This window comes from Penicillium solitum (assembly GCF_028829755.1).
Source record: "Penicillium solitum strain IBT 25940 chromosome Unknown utg000009l_segment0_segment0, whole genome shotgun sequence".
In the NCBI taxonomy this organism is placed as follows: domain Eukaryota; kingdom Fungi; phylum Ascomycota; class Eurotiomycetes; order Eurotiales; family Aspergillaceae; genus Penicillium; species Penicillium solitum.
Window position 1 is genome coordinate 1,814,062 of NW_027072128.1, and position 12,241 is coordinate 1,826,302.

At 47.5% G+C, this 12,241-nt stretch overlaps 6 protein-coding genes across 6 annotated transcripts; 4 read left to right on the forward strand and 2 right to left on the reverse strand.

Moving 5' to 3' along the window:
- Positions 1–456: 456 nt before the first annotated feature.
- N7455_011783 (uncharacterized protein) lies at positions 457–807 on the forward strand (the record flags this gene model as incomplete). The annotated part of the gene is made up of 2 exons (XM_040953738.2): positions 457–596; positions 648–807. 2 exons carry the CDS (start codon positions 457–459, stop codon positions 805–807), a joined length of 300 nt encoding a protein of 99 aa, XP_040815644.1.
- A 507-nt stretch (positions 808–1,314) lies between these two features.
- On the reverse strand, positions 1,315–2,934 carry N7455_011784 (uncharacterized protein; the record flags this gene model as incomplete). Its single annotated transcript, XM_040953871.2, has 5 exons — positions 1,315–1,731; positions 1,786–2,177; positions 2,230–2,421; positions 2,488–2,749; positions 2,812–2,934. The coding sequence occupies 5 exons, from the start codon at positions 2,932–2,934 to the stop codon at positions 1,315–1,317; spliced, it is 1,386 nt and encodes a 461-aa protein (XP_040815799.2).
- A 2,763-nt stretch (positions 2,935–5,697) lies between these two features.
- Positions 5,698–6,696, reverse strand: N7455_011785 (uncharacterized protein; the record flags this gene model as incomplete). Its single annotated transcript, XM_040953751.2, has 2 exons — positions 5,698–6,121; positions 6,188–6,696. 2 exons carry the CDS (start codon positions 6,694–6,696, stop codon positions 5,698–5,700), a joined length of 933 nt encoding a protein of 310 aa, XP_040815749.2.
- Positions 6,697–7,460: 764 nt separating this feature from the next.
- On the forward strand, positions 7,461–9,421 carry N7455_011786 (GMC family oxidoreductase). The gene is made up of 2 exons (XM_040953856.2): positions 7,461–7,703; positions 7,757–9,421. The coding sequence occupies exons 1-2, from the start codon at positions 7,497–7,499 to the stop codon at positions 9,350–9,352; spliced, it is 1,803 nt and encodes a 600-aa protein (XP_040815605.2). The 5' UTR covers positions 7,461–7,496; the 3' UTR covers positions 9,353–9,421.
- A 590-nt stretch (positions 9,422–10,011) lies between these two features.
- On the forward strand, positions 10,012–10,542 carry N7455_011787 (uncharacterized protein; the record flags this gene model as incomplete). Its single annotated transcript, XM_065606757.1, has 1 exon — positions 10,012–10,542. The coding sequence occupies one exon, from the start codon at positions 10,012–10,014 to the stop codon at positions 10,540–10,542; it is 531 nt and encodes a 176-aa protein (XP_065459923.1).
- Positions 10,543–10,992: 450 nt separating this feature from the next.
- On the forward strand, positions 10,993–11,690 carry N7455_011788 (uncharacterized protein; the record flags this gene model as incomplete). Its single annotated transcript, XM_065606758.1, has 3 exons — positions 10,993–11,002; positions 11,040–11,406; positions 11,570–11,690. The coding sequence occupies 3 exons, from the start codon at positions 10,993–10,995 to the stop codon at positions 11,688–11,690; spliced, it is 498 nt and encodes a 165-aa protein (XP_065459924.1).
- Positions 11,691–12,241: the final 551 nt, after the last annotated feature.

The window sequence follows — 12,241 nt, forward strand, 5'->3', positions numbered from 1 at the left end:
CAAGCCCCAGGAATTGCCTTTTTAGGACCTGGGAATAGCCTCAACTGCAGATCAATAGCTACGTGGCTAGGATCTACCCAGGTGGTAAGCAGTGTCTCGTCGGTATCTCCTACGTAGGAGACTGCGCAGAGATTTCTGCCAAGGAAAGTCCACCTTGGGGGGGGGGGGGGGGGTTGAACCATCATCAGATGGTATTTGTTTGTTTGCTAGTCATCTACTAGCAACCCCACGCAGAGTTTTCTTCTTACAACATCTCTCTGCATCTCTCTCACTCATCCAACAACCGCAGTTTTCATCATTACTGTGGTCTCTTCATCTCTTGCTGGTTGGAGGTGATGGCAACATCAAAATCGTCATTATCATCAAATGGTCGAGGCTCACTGGAAATCGTATTTCCGGTGTTGCAGAAGTCTACCAGTACGCGAACAACGTGAGGTATTCGCAGGACCCCACAGAATGGCCTGTATTTCTCACAAGCTCCCTGTGAAGGGCCAAAGGACCGTTAGACACTTTATCAATGTCGCTAAGAAGGTTAACTTGACTCCCTGTGACTTTTACTCCGTGTGTTTGGATACCGTCGGATGTAGAGACTTCACGTAAGTCTCTCAAATTCTTTTATTGTGGGTATATGCTAACAATTTCGATAGATCGCAGTTCATCTACCACCTTGCTCGGTACAATGTCCTCCTCCTTCCGAACGATAAGGCCGCTAGTGTCTATGACATTTTTAATTGGAAGTACAAAATCGGTGGTGGATCGAAGATTCGACAAGCGTTAAAGATATTCGATTTATATTTCACTTATTAAAAATTCATCATTTCTCATCAAGAATAGTACCTCTTACCACTAGATCTTGCTCTCACTTCTCACTTTTACTTCTCTCACTTTGAACTCACTTTGATTTCATTTTGGGCTCACTTACTTACTTCTTGGTTCATAGGTCATTTTCCACTCTGATTCTACGACCGTCGACCAACAACTCGTCATCAAACGACGTGATCTTCTTGGGTCAGGGTGTGATAATCCTAACGGCCCCCTGTTCCTCGATCTTGATACTTTACGAGACTTTGCAATTCGTGCACTTGAGCGTATGGACCTTATACACGCAACTTGAAGAGGTTTCGGCTTCGCTGGCTAGGAATAAATGAGGCATACCATGAACCTTCTTGTCGCTTTGTGATAGCTTAGTGATCATCCACAGAATAATATGGATTAAACCCTCTAGCTTGATAATGTCTGTATGGAATATTTCCTGGTATTATTAATCTTGCTGGTATCCATGCAGGCTTCAAAAAAAGAATTCAATGCCACTATCTAAGCGGAATTGTCGGCGCAAGACCAGGCAGCTGAACCTCCGGACTTCTCGTAGCTTTTGATAATGCTGACAACAGATCCATAAGTACCTCCGATCATCAAGAAAGTTCCAGCTATTATGATGAAGAAGCACCATCCGACCATGAACATCCATCTGGGCGACCGGCGACCCTCTTTACGGCTCCAGTTGTCATACAGCCACATACCACCCATTGGCTGGAAGCACATGGGAGTACCCAGTAAAGCGCCCACAAGCGAGACGAGATCACTGAACACGGGAATAGCGCTAGCAATGATATAAGCGACCAAAGCAGTACCGATAGTGCAGCTAAGCCAGACCACCCAGTGAGTGATAGTGTTGGATGCCAAATGGCGGGAACCATGTAGGATGCGGACGAAGACATATTTTCCAGTGATCTAGATAGCTGTTAGCTTAGGTAGACGATTTCTGTTATCAATAGAAAATCATACGTGAATGAATAGCAATGTGCTGACCAACAGGCCTGGCAGAGCAAACCCATAGCTCACTTTCTTGACAACTGGACCAGCAGAGCCAAGAGCAGGGGATGAAACGTATGATCCACAGTAGTAGTAGATAACAATACCGATCACAAGATAGAACACCGTGACAACTCCCTGGCAGAGGAACAGCGATCGGTTGAAATGACGGGGCTCCCGCATCTCTGCTGCAATAGAGAAGAATGCTGGAGTACCGGCGTACGCAAACACGATGGTAGATATAGCTGTCATGGCTTCGGTGAAGTCTGGATTGTTGACAATTTTGAAGTCAGAAACCCAGACAGCGTCTGTTGGTGCGGCTGTTGGGCGAGGTTGAATACCAACGGCGACAGTGACGATCATGACTAGGACGATCAGGTTAGATTAGGCGTAAAGGAGCACGAGAGAAATACTTACTTGAAGTCAAGATAGAGAACAGACCAATCCAGGCGAGCCAAGAGAGACGACCTAATGTCTGAATACTACCGAGTATGCATGCTATAATAGCAGCAATGGCAACATAGACCGCCGTGCAAACGGCGTGGTCGGAGACAGCATTGAGACCGATAGAGAGTCCTAGCATTCCCGAGCCGGCGACGAAAACCCACCCTATCGTGGGTCAGTAATTGACTCTTATGACTTCGCGTATTGTTTTTTTTTTAGGATTCAACTCACAGAGAACGAATGCACCTCCGAGTAGGATTCTTCCCGTGGGGCCGAGTAACAGCTCGCCCACATCGTCAATACCGTAAACCTCGCGATGTCGAAGTTTGAAGACACCGATTATGTAGTCGGACCATGTTGTGATGGCTGCAATAGCACATAGGCATATTACGCCAGGAACTATGCCTAATGAATCGAAGGCGACGGGGATTGAAAGGACACCGAGACCAATTTGGGTTTTCATCATCAAGACGGTTGTTCCTAGCCATCCTACCTACATTGTATAGAGTGATTAGTACACGGCACCGAAAAGGGTTACAAGGTTAGGCAACATACATCGCGATAATTCGGACCTTCTTCGGTGATTTCTCCAAAAACGGCATCATGTTGAGCCTCAAGGACCTCCCCTTCACGTGAAGGGACAGGACTTAATTGTTTCTCTTGCTGCTTCTCTGCCATAGTGGAATAATTGCAAAATGCAGATAATGGTAATTAGGGCGGGGATGAGGCCCTTTAAACCTTCTATCCCGGTTAAGTTTAGATTTCCCGGTCTGCCCGGTCTGCCCAGACCGGTGCGGTGTTTATCGCCATCAGCCAAGGTTTCAGGCATCAGGGGCGCTCAGGGGGATCTTGAGATCGGGTGAGCCGTTCCGACACGCCACCCATGCAGAGATAAAAGGCTTGACTGTTTATCTTTGGCTTGTAATTAGTTTCATCTTTTTTTTTTCTTTAGTCAATCATCTGTTTATCTTGATCTATGAAATATTTATCTGAATTACGATGAAGTGTGAGATAGTAGTATTTCCGGATTTGGGATCATCATGGACATTTTCCCCACAACACGTTTTAGTCCAACCTCCCGAGGTCTACCCACTTTTTCTTAATGCGGGGAAACTCACTACGTCGCTTTGCCTCTCAAATCCCTCATCTTCTCGGGGATATCTCCACTAATTATCTGGGGGTGGGGGCTTTTCAATCTCTTTCGGAAGGTGGTTCCATACTTGGCCAATTGAACTTCTCGAGACTTACCGCTCAAATTTGGAGTACGTGTCATTGACCCCATTTTACGCCCCATTGTGAGACCCTTTCCTCGGACAAACCTAGGGCCGCATATGGAGACTAACCCATAGGATAATCTACCATTACCTAAAAGTTTGAGGGAAGAAATACGTTAGTGGTGGCGGAAACCAGTGACTTCCAATGTGGCTTGAGGTATTTCCTTGTTTAATGTGCTTATTCCGCGAAAAGGTTGGAGTTCCGCATTTTTTAATCCTTTTAGGTGAGACGACCGGGTATGTGTTAACTTTACAAGATTCTCGGCCTTCAAGCTGATATGAAATTCATTTTATCAAATGTAAGGGAAACAATTGAACTTTCTACATCATTTAGGGGTCTGTTCGCTTCTGGTTAATCTATTTCGCAAGCGAGCCGCCGCCCCAAGCGAGCCACCATCCCCAATACCCAAATAACAACCCACATCCCAGGGAGACTTCGTTTCTCAACACACTGATGCATACATACTGTTCGCGGTCACCAGGCATCTATTGTTCTGCCTTCACATTTTCTTATTTGCGTAAACATTTTCTTTCGTAGTTTTTTTCTTCTCGCTTCAGTAGCAACCGTTCTGTAGGGTTTGCCCAGTTTGGGTATTAGGTATACCTCGCCGAAGCTGAACTATACATTTATAACTGTAAGTACAAAGTAATAAGGCTGACGCCAATCAAGAGGGGTTACGGGCGGCGGTTTGGGCCCATCTTTCCCGATCTATGCATTTCGAGCCAGTTGAGTGCTCTCGACTCCACAGTACTTTCAACAGTACTACCCACAATCTCCAATATTATACACTCCAAGTTGCGATACGTTTGGGTGGTCAATGGGTACTTTGTTAGTCAAACTATCCTTCAGCCTATGTTCGGTCAAATTTCGAATATCTTCGGCTAGAGATGGCCTATCATCATTTCCGTGGCCCTTTTTGCTTTGGGAGATGGTCTTGTAGGAGGGGCAAACAACACAGAAATGATTATCATAGCTCGATTCATCCAAGGTCTACATCCAGTCGAGAACGGGACGTATCACATCCATGGATGTATGCACCTTTCGGTGCCTGGCCTGGGAAATTCAGTTTCTGGTCCGTCTCATTGAAATATCCCTTGTCCGGGGCCATCAATGATCAAAACATCATATCGACATCGACGTGCTCTAGCTGAGACATATAACTATAGCTCCTCCTGGGTAGAATCAAAGCCGCCGCTATTGACACTGACGGGGACTGACTCTGTCGACCCTAGGTCACAAAAATGCATGACGAGATATGCCGGAGCGTAAGTCCATGCTCGCGTGGGATTTGGAGGGAAATGACCTTGCTGCCATGACCTACTGGGTCTGTGAGCATTACAAACCAACTCCTAATAATATTACCACTTGGGCAGGAAGGATCACTCGGCGCTGAAATCGATCGGCATCGGTGGCCTATGATCAATTGGGGCCATGGATGTGTTAGGTAAATCGGGGCGAATTATCTTCCTTTATCTCCATGTTTCGATTAAATCCGACCGAATAGGCATCTTTGCCTATAGAGTGTGCTAGAACTTGAACAAACTGTACCTATTGGAGGACTACTACGGAGGGAAGAAAGCAGAAGAAGAATCATGATCTATTGTAACTAGCACACCAGGGTTAATACCAGGGGATCTGGGATTGGGCGCTTGGCACGGTTATCACTCAAACTATTTGAAGCTTGAACATAATACCTGTAAATTGAAAGGTATCTAAAGTGAGAGAAAAAATATATTGAGAGCGAAACGATAGCACACAAAACGCGATTGATTGAGAGCCCGGTGACTTGGGCGTTAGGCTAGGAATATCCCCCCACATAGCTTTTTTTCGGTGCAGCAGTCAAATCTCGACCTCATCGGTCATCACGTCATCACGTCATCACGGCATCTTATGCTGCCAATTTCTGACTTCCACGCTGCTCTACAGCGCTGAATGTCACAGATCATACCATCCAACCCCGCTCGAACCTTTTGCTCGACGCACACTAAAACATCCGATAGGCCGTCAAGTCTCCGCATCACATACCACTATGCGCACTAACTTGAAGAGAGAATACATACTCCATCGGCGCAGGGAGCGTGGGGTGGTTTGAAGACAAAATAGGCACTATTATCAAGAAGACCGAAAGAAAATGTAGAAAGGAAATTTGATTGATAGTGTGCAATTTTATGAGAACCCTTTAGGTGTCCCAATGACAGACCTAGAGGCTTGATATCTCGTATAGTGCAAGCGACCATCCTGCGACTGATCATTCAACGACTCTCCATCCGCCGATCCAGGTCTCTGGTCCAATTGCGTGAGCGGAAACTCACTATCCATCTCATCTATTCCATGCACCCGTTTCGCCGTACTATTCTTGCTCAGGACGGGTCCCGTCGACGGCTGTGTCGAGTATGGAACACGGACACTAGAGAACAAGGACGGGAAAGCGGCCTTAAGAATCGGTCGGAGCATGGGCGCGCAGGAATTTGAAATGGCAAGAGCGGGCTCCGTGACACTCCAGAAGGCAGCCCAGATCATCGAGTAGGACAAATCGGTGAAATCGACCGAGGTGAGGACACGGATTCGGATGATGGTGATGGAGGAAATACTGTGTGATATTGATTAAAATTTTGGGATGGGGACCCTGGGGGAAAAAGGAGAGCGAAAAACGTACAAGATACCCAGTCCAAAGATTCCAATCACTGCCAGCTTAGTCGCAAGAGACATTTGCAATTTCCAGACAAAGCGAATTGGTAATGCCATGATCATCACATCGGTGAGAAGGTTAAAAGCTCCAATTGTCGAAAATGCCACATTCTGACTTGCACAATGACCAGGCAGTGTCGGGTTCCAATTCCTTTCGAAGGGTGTGCAGATTAGGAAAATCTGGAGCATACTCCCCGTCCAGTACGCACCCGCACAGCCCATACAGACCCACGTCAGGATGCGGAATTCCCTCGACACAAAGATCCGCAGGTAGAAGGCGAGATAGGAGAATTTAGCCAGGACCATGGCGTTGTAGTAGACGATTTGGTAGACCATGAGCATTTTGGCAATCAACACGGCATTCTCGGGGGGATAGTCGTGATGTGGTGTCGCATCCCGACACGAGCATAGTGGAAATGCATTGCGAGCATTCCATATGTGTGAAACAGCCCTGCGACGCAGCATGCATCGTCCCATCCTATATGGTTTTTTCGAATTCGTCGGGAGACGCCACGCAATATTACCAGGATAGTGGCAAGTGCGACGAAGATTGTGTTGGCGATGAGCTGGTCGCGCACGATGGGGAAGGCGAAGACATTATAGAATTGCATTTTCCCATTCGTCAAGTCTGAATTTTTGGTACTCTGTATATATACTTTGTAAAATATAAAAGGTGAAGAAACTTTAAGAGCCGTGAATAGCTGTCAGTGCCCGGGTAACAAACCCGCTTGTGTCCATCTACTCCGTACTATACAAAGTACTGCACATTAGAGTTTCAGACTAACTGTTAATTGACCAGATAAAAAGATCAGCAGGAGATTATGGATCTTCATAGCGGGCCGTTTTTTTTTAGGCCGAAACTAATTTACCGGACTAAGACTTGAAGGCTGAAGAAATCGACTGTCATTGGAAAGAGTATCAACTAGTTCAACTAGTCGAAGCCAAGTCAAACTTGCAAATCCCATTTCCTCTTTTGTATCCATTGGCTCGCTTATGAACAAATAATACTTCGTATACCACCTCACTTGTCTCTAGGGTGGATACTAACCTCACTAAGGGGTGGGTATAAGCGATTTTTTGAGCAAATTACTAAGTGTGAAGCTAGCAACGTATGTAACAGCTAACTTGAAACTAACAACATTTAGGAATATCGTACTCCGTAAGTGCCGCGTATCCGCCGTCAGTCAATCAGTAGTCAGTCCACTCTAGATCCTCCCAAAATATTTCTATCATCATCACTTCCCCTCCATAGTAATTAAAGATTGTTAAGCTGCAAGATGGATGACTACGACTACATTATCATCGGCGCAGGAATCGGCGGTCTTGTTTTGGCAAATCGTCTAAGCCAAGATGTCTCCATCAAGGTTCTCCTCATTGAAGCTGGCGCCAATCGGATGGGCGATCCTCGCATCGAGACCCCTGGATTTTTAGGCACGATGTATGGCAACCCAGACTTTGATTGGGATTACATGAGTGTTCCGCAAGTATGTCCGCCCTCGACATCGTCTTCTCGTATCTGAAGCTAATTCATGAATAGATCCACGCAAAAAACCGCCAGATCGGCCAGCCACGCGGTCGCGTCGTCGGCGGATCCTCCGCATTGAATTTCTCTGCAGTTGTATACCCTACCGCATCAAATTTTGCTGCATGGCAGGCGCTGGGAAATGATGGGTGGGGCGCCGAGGATATGGCCCCCTATCTTCGCAAATTCCACTCGTACGCCGCGCCCAGCGAGGCGACGGCAGAACTACTCGGCACAAGCCGGTACATGAAAGTCGATAACCAAGGATGTGATGGTCCTGTCCCCGTATCTCTACCAGATGTGTATGGGCCGTTCAACAAAGCCTGGAACGAGACATTTGCGCAATTGGGCTGGGAAACAGAGGCCGATCCTCTTGATGGCGACAAACTGGGCGCTTTTACTTCTCCGCTAAGCGTCGATGCCGAGACGGGGAGAAGAGGGTACGCAGCAGCATACTACTCCCCCGAGGTCGCGGCGCGGCCGAACCTGCGACTTCTTGCAGAGACAATGGTTGAGCGAATCCTCCTCACTCAACAAGATGGAGAGGTTATCGCCACAGGTGTGCAGGTCAAGACTAAAGACAGTTCATACGAGATCAAGGCAAAGAAAGAAGTGATTCTCTGCGCAGGCAGCCTGAATTCCCCTCAATTGCTCGAGCTCTCGGGCATCGGCCGTGCAGATCTTCTCCAAACCCATGGCATCCCGGTAATTATTGACAACCCGGCCGTGGGCGAGAATCTTCAAGACCATGCCATCACGAGCATCAACTTTGAGGTCGCCGATGACCAGGTCTCGGGCGATATCCTACGCGATGCAAACGTCGTTCAGGCACTCATCAAGCTCTACGAGGAGACACACGGAGGCCCGCTGGCAGGCATGCCCCTCAGCATGGCCTATCTCCCCTTGATGGATGGAACTGGTGCCGTGCCGAAAGAACAAATCGAGGCCTTGCTCTCCAAATACCTCGACAACGAGAACACCCCAGCCAACCTGCAAGGGCAGTATTCTCATATCCGCAAGATGCTCCTCCAAAGCGATGACCCATCCTCGCACTACCTCTTCCTCCCTGCCCAACTCCACATGAACCCAGGCAAAACAACACTCGCCGACGTGCTGGTCAAATCTCTCCCGGAGAACTACATCGCCGTCATGGTGCTGCACAACCACCCATTCTCGCGCGGTTCGGTCCATATTTCCTCCGGAAATAGTGAAGATAAGCCCACTTACGACCCCAACCTGCTCTCACACCCGCTCGATCTAGAGATCATGGCTCGGCAGTTGCAGTTCGTGGGCCGTATTGCTGAGACTGCGCCATTCTCTACTCTGCTCAAGGCCGGGAAACGCATGCCTGAGAGTACGACCGATTTGAGTGATCTGGACCACGTGAAGGATGTCGTTAAGGATCGCTTGTATACGTGTTTCCACCCCGCGGGCTCGTGTGCTATGTTGCCGAGGGAGATTGGGGGCGTTGTTGATTCTGAGTTGAAGGTTTATGGAACGAATAATTTGAGGGTTGTCGATGCTAGTATCTTCCCGCTTGAGCCTAGTGGCAATATTCAGGCTACTGTTTATGCGGTTGCAGAGCGGGCGGCAGATTTGATTAATCCTTGAAGTCAAAGTGGGGCTTGAGGTTTTATATTACATGGCGGGTGGATGTGGGTCATGACCTCTGGTTGTGAATACCTCCCTCATAGGACATAGTTATTTCGCTAGACTGTATAGTTATAGGCAAATTGGAGCTATTGTTTTACAGCGAGACGGTCCAGAAAAGTGACATACTACCTAGATGGCGCGCTGGGGACGGAAACCCCTCATCCGAGGCTGCTCCGCCACATGGCGTTGCGGAATAAAGAATAAAAGGGGTCCACAGGTCAAAGGATATTGGTTGACTGAACGAGGATAGGTGGTTGTCTTCGTGGAGAGTATTGACTGACTAGGTGGGTGTCTTTCATAGACAGCCACAATACCGCCTTCCAGATCCGTCACAATAGCAGAAGCTTTCCATGGTTCAACACTGTCGGCTCGGGCCGACAATCCAACCAACAATTCTAAATTGTTTAGTCCAGAAATCGGGAGAGCGGGGTCATAGAACCATGACATCTTCCACATAGCCTTAGTTTCAATGCTGAGACCTGCATAACACTATTCCCTACTACATAAGCCCTAGATCGGAGCAACGCTAAAGCCCCCCACTTCTTCGCTGCATATGATTATTTTAATATTTGCAAATTTCCCCCTTTTTTGGCAGCTTTCTATAAGAATGCCCTCCAATGTTTCTACTCCTGAGTATTTGTCTGCTCGCGCAGTCTTCGCAAGCCAGCACGAACACTAACCTCGAAGGCTGGCAATTTGATGACAACTCCCGATCAACATGGACGATAGTGTGGACATGCTTTTCTACGATCCTCGCCTGCACGTGGACTGTTCTCCGCGTCAATGTCCCACCCCGTAGTTGGAATGGAGTCCAGCGCAACGCCGTCAAAATCTTCCTATGGCTGCTAACCGTCCTCTGTCCCGAAGTGATAGCTTGGGGCACAGTAGTGGAGATGTTTGCGGCGAGGAGTATAGCTACTTCTTGCAATTCTGCTCAGTCTTTGGTGAATGAGCCAAAGGACGAGGTCCAAAGACAGCCGGTGCCCTCTTGGGGTATCACTCAGGGGTATTGTGTCAAAATGGGGGGTTTGGCTTTACAGACGCAGGACGACTGGGTGTATACCGTCACACCGAGGAATATACTGGTGTTTATCCGAGCTGGGATGATTACTTGCTCTGATTTTCATGATGAGGATATCCAAGACTGAGCGAAGGTTGATGCCCTAGGTATGGTGTTTACGGTTTTACAAAGCCTCTGGGCGATGTGCAATATTGTAACACGGGCGGCTTAATCGCTGTCCATATCGCCGCTTGAGCTTGGGACGGTCGCGTATGTCGCCTGTGGATTGTTTCTTTATGGCTTCTTGTGGAACAAGCCCAAGGATATGGCTACCACAATCAACATACCCTTGCGATATAGTCGAGACAATATCCCGGAGGAAGTCCGGAGAGCTGGGTTCACCTACGAGGTCTTCTTTCTGAGAGTACACCTCCGCCCGCCCCAAGGGATAGCTCGGGGCGTTTCACTTTTTTCTTTGCCGATGGACCGGCGCGGTTTCCTTCTCCTAGTGAAGATAGTGCAATCCGATTATCTCATGGCGGGAAAGCTTTAACTGCTGTCTTTGCCACGTTCATTGCTATTTATTTTAGTGGGATTCATGTTGCTGGGTAAATGATATATATATCTATACCTCGGTCTGGCCAGGGCAGATACTCAAAATTTATAGATGGAATTTCACCTTCCCTACAGAAGCTGAAAAGATAGCGTGGCGAGTTTTCACTTTAATTGCAATTTCATCATCCTTCATCCCACTGGTTGTTGCTCAAGGGCCTCTGATCGCTGTGTGGCTTGCGGGAAAGAAACTGCTCCCTTCGTGCATGACGAGCCTGGGGGATCCGAATTCTCCCGTCACAATCCTTGAGATTGTGCTTGCCAATGGATCATTGTATCTGTATTTTATCGCACGTTTTGGGACCCTTGCGCTTATGCTCTCATCGTTGAGGGCGCTTCCAGCTGATTCTTACATTACCCCGGATTGGTTGTCTAGTCCCGCATACATAGATTTGGAGTTGTGCCTATGTATGACGGAAGGAAAAAAAAAGAAAAAAGAAGAATTGGAATTAGAGAGTGTATTAATCTACAAAGACCTTTAATAAAAATTATAATCAATCCTCGTTCGTATAGGAAAAGAAAATAAGCACAAAACCAAGAACCAAAAAACAAAAACAAAAAAGACATGATAAGAGTGGGATTCGAACCCACGCCTCTTGCGAGACCAGGAAACTATTGCTAGTTGTAGAGTCAAGGTATACCTTAACCTGGCGCCTTAGACCAACTCGGCCATCTTACCAGTGAAGATGAAAGGAGGTGGCTGGTATTGACTTAGATCCGATCCCTTCATTCCAAATTCAAAAAAATCAAAAGTGGCAACTCCATACCGGATTGTCTCGGGTGGGGCTTTCCCATTTCAGCTATGATCTCACAGATGGGATCTGTATATTGAGACTGTACTTTTCAGTCCGTCAGAGTTTTCATTCTTCAGCTCTACTCCGTACAGGGAAACCCCATGCCATGTCTTTCAAGGTCGTCTTAACCTTTCAAAACATTCCCGAGAGACTAACAAAATTCCCGAAAGGGGCCAGTGCCATCGGTAAAAGAACGTTCTCGGCCCCGAGATCGGAAGCGGATAGCTCTGACGCAAGGCGCTTTTTATTATTAGACGGTCACAACTTTCCAAAGCTGGGAACAGACTGGTCCACTACCAAAAACAAACTAATCAGATGGCAAAAGGATTATTCCATATGGCTCTTTGCAGTCGCAGGAAGGTGGACACCTTCAGGGGTGGCGGTTTGAGTCCACATGATGTAATATTCGCCCAGCACATTTTCCAGGATCAGCGGTCAAAA

Coding starts and splice junctions, on each gene's coding strand:
- N7455_011786 (XM_040953856.2), top strand. CDS start 7,497: ATGGATGACTACGACTACATTATCATCGGCGCAGGAATCGGCGGTCTT. Junction 7,704..7,756: donor ATTACATGAGTGTTCCGCAA/GTATGTCCGCCC, acceptor ATTCATGAATAG/ATCCACGCAAAAAACCGCCA.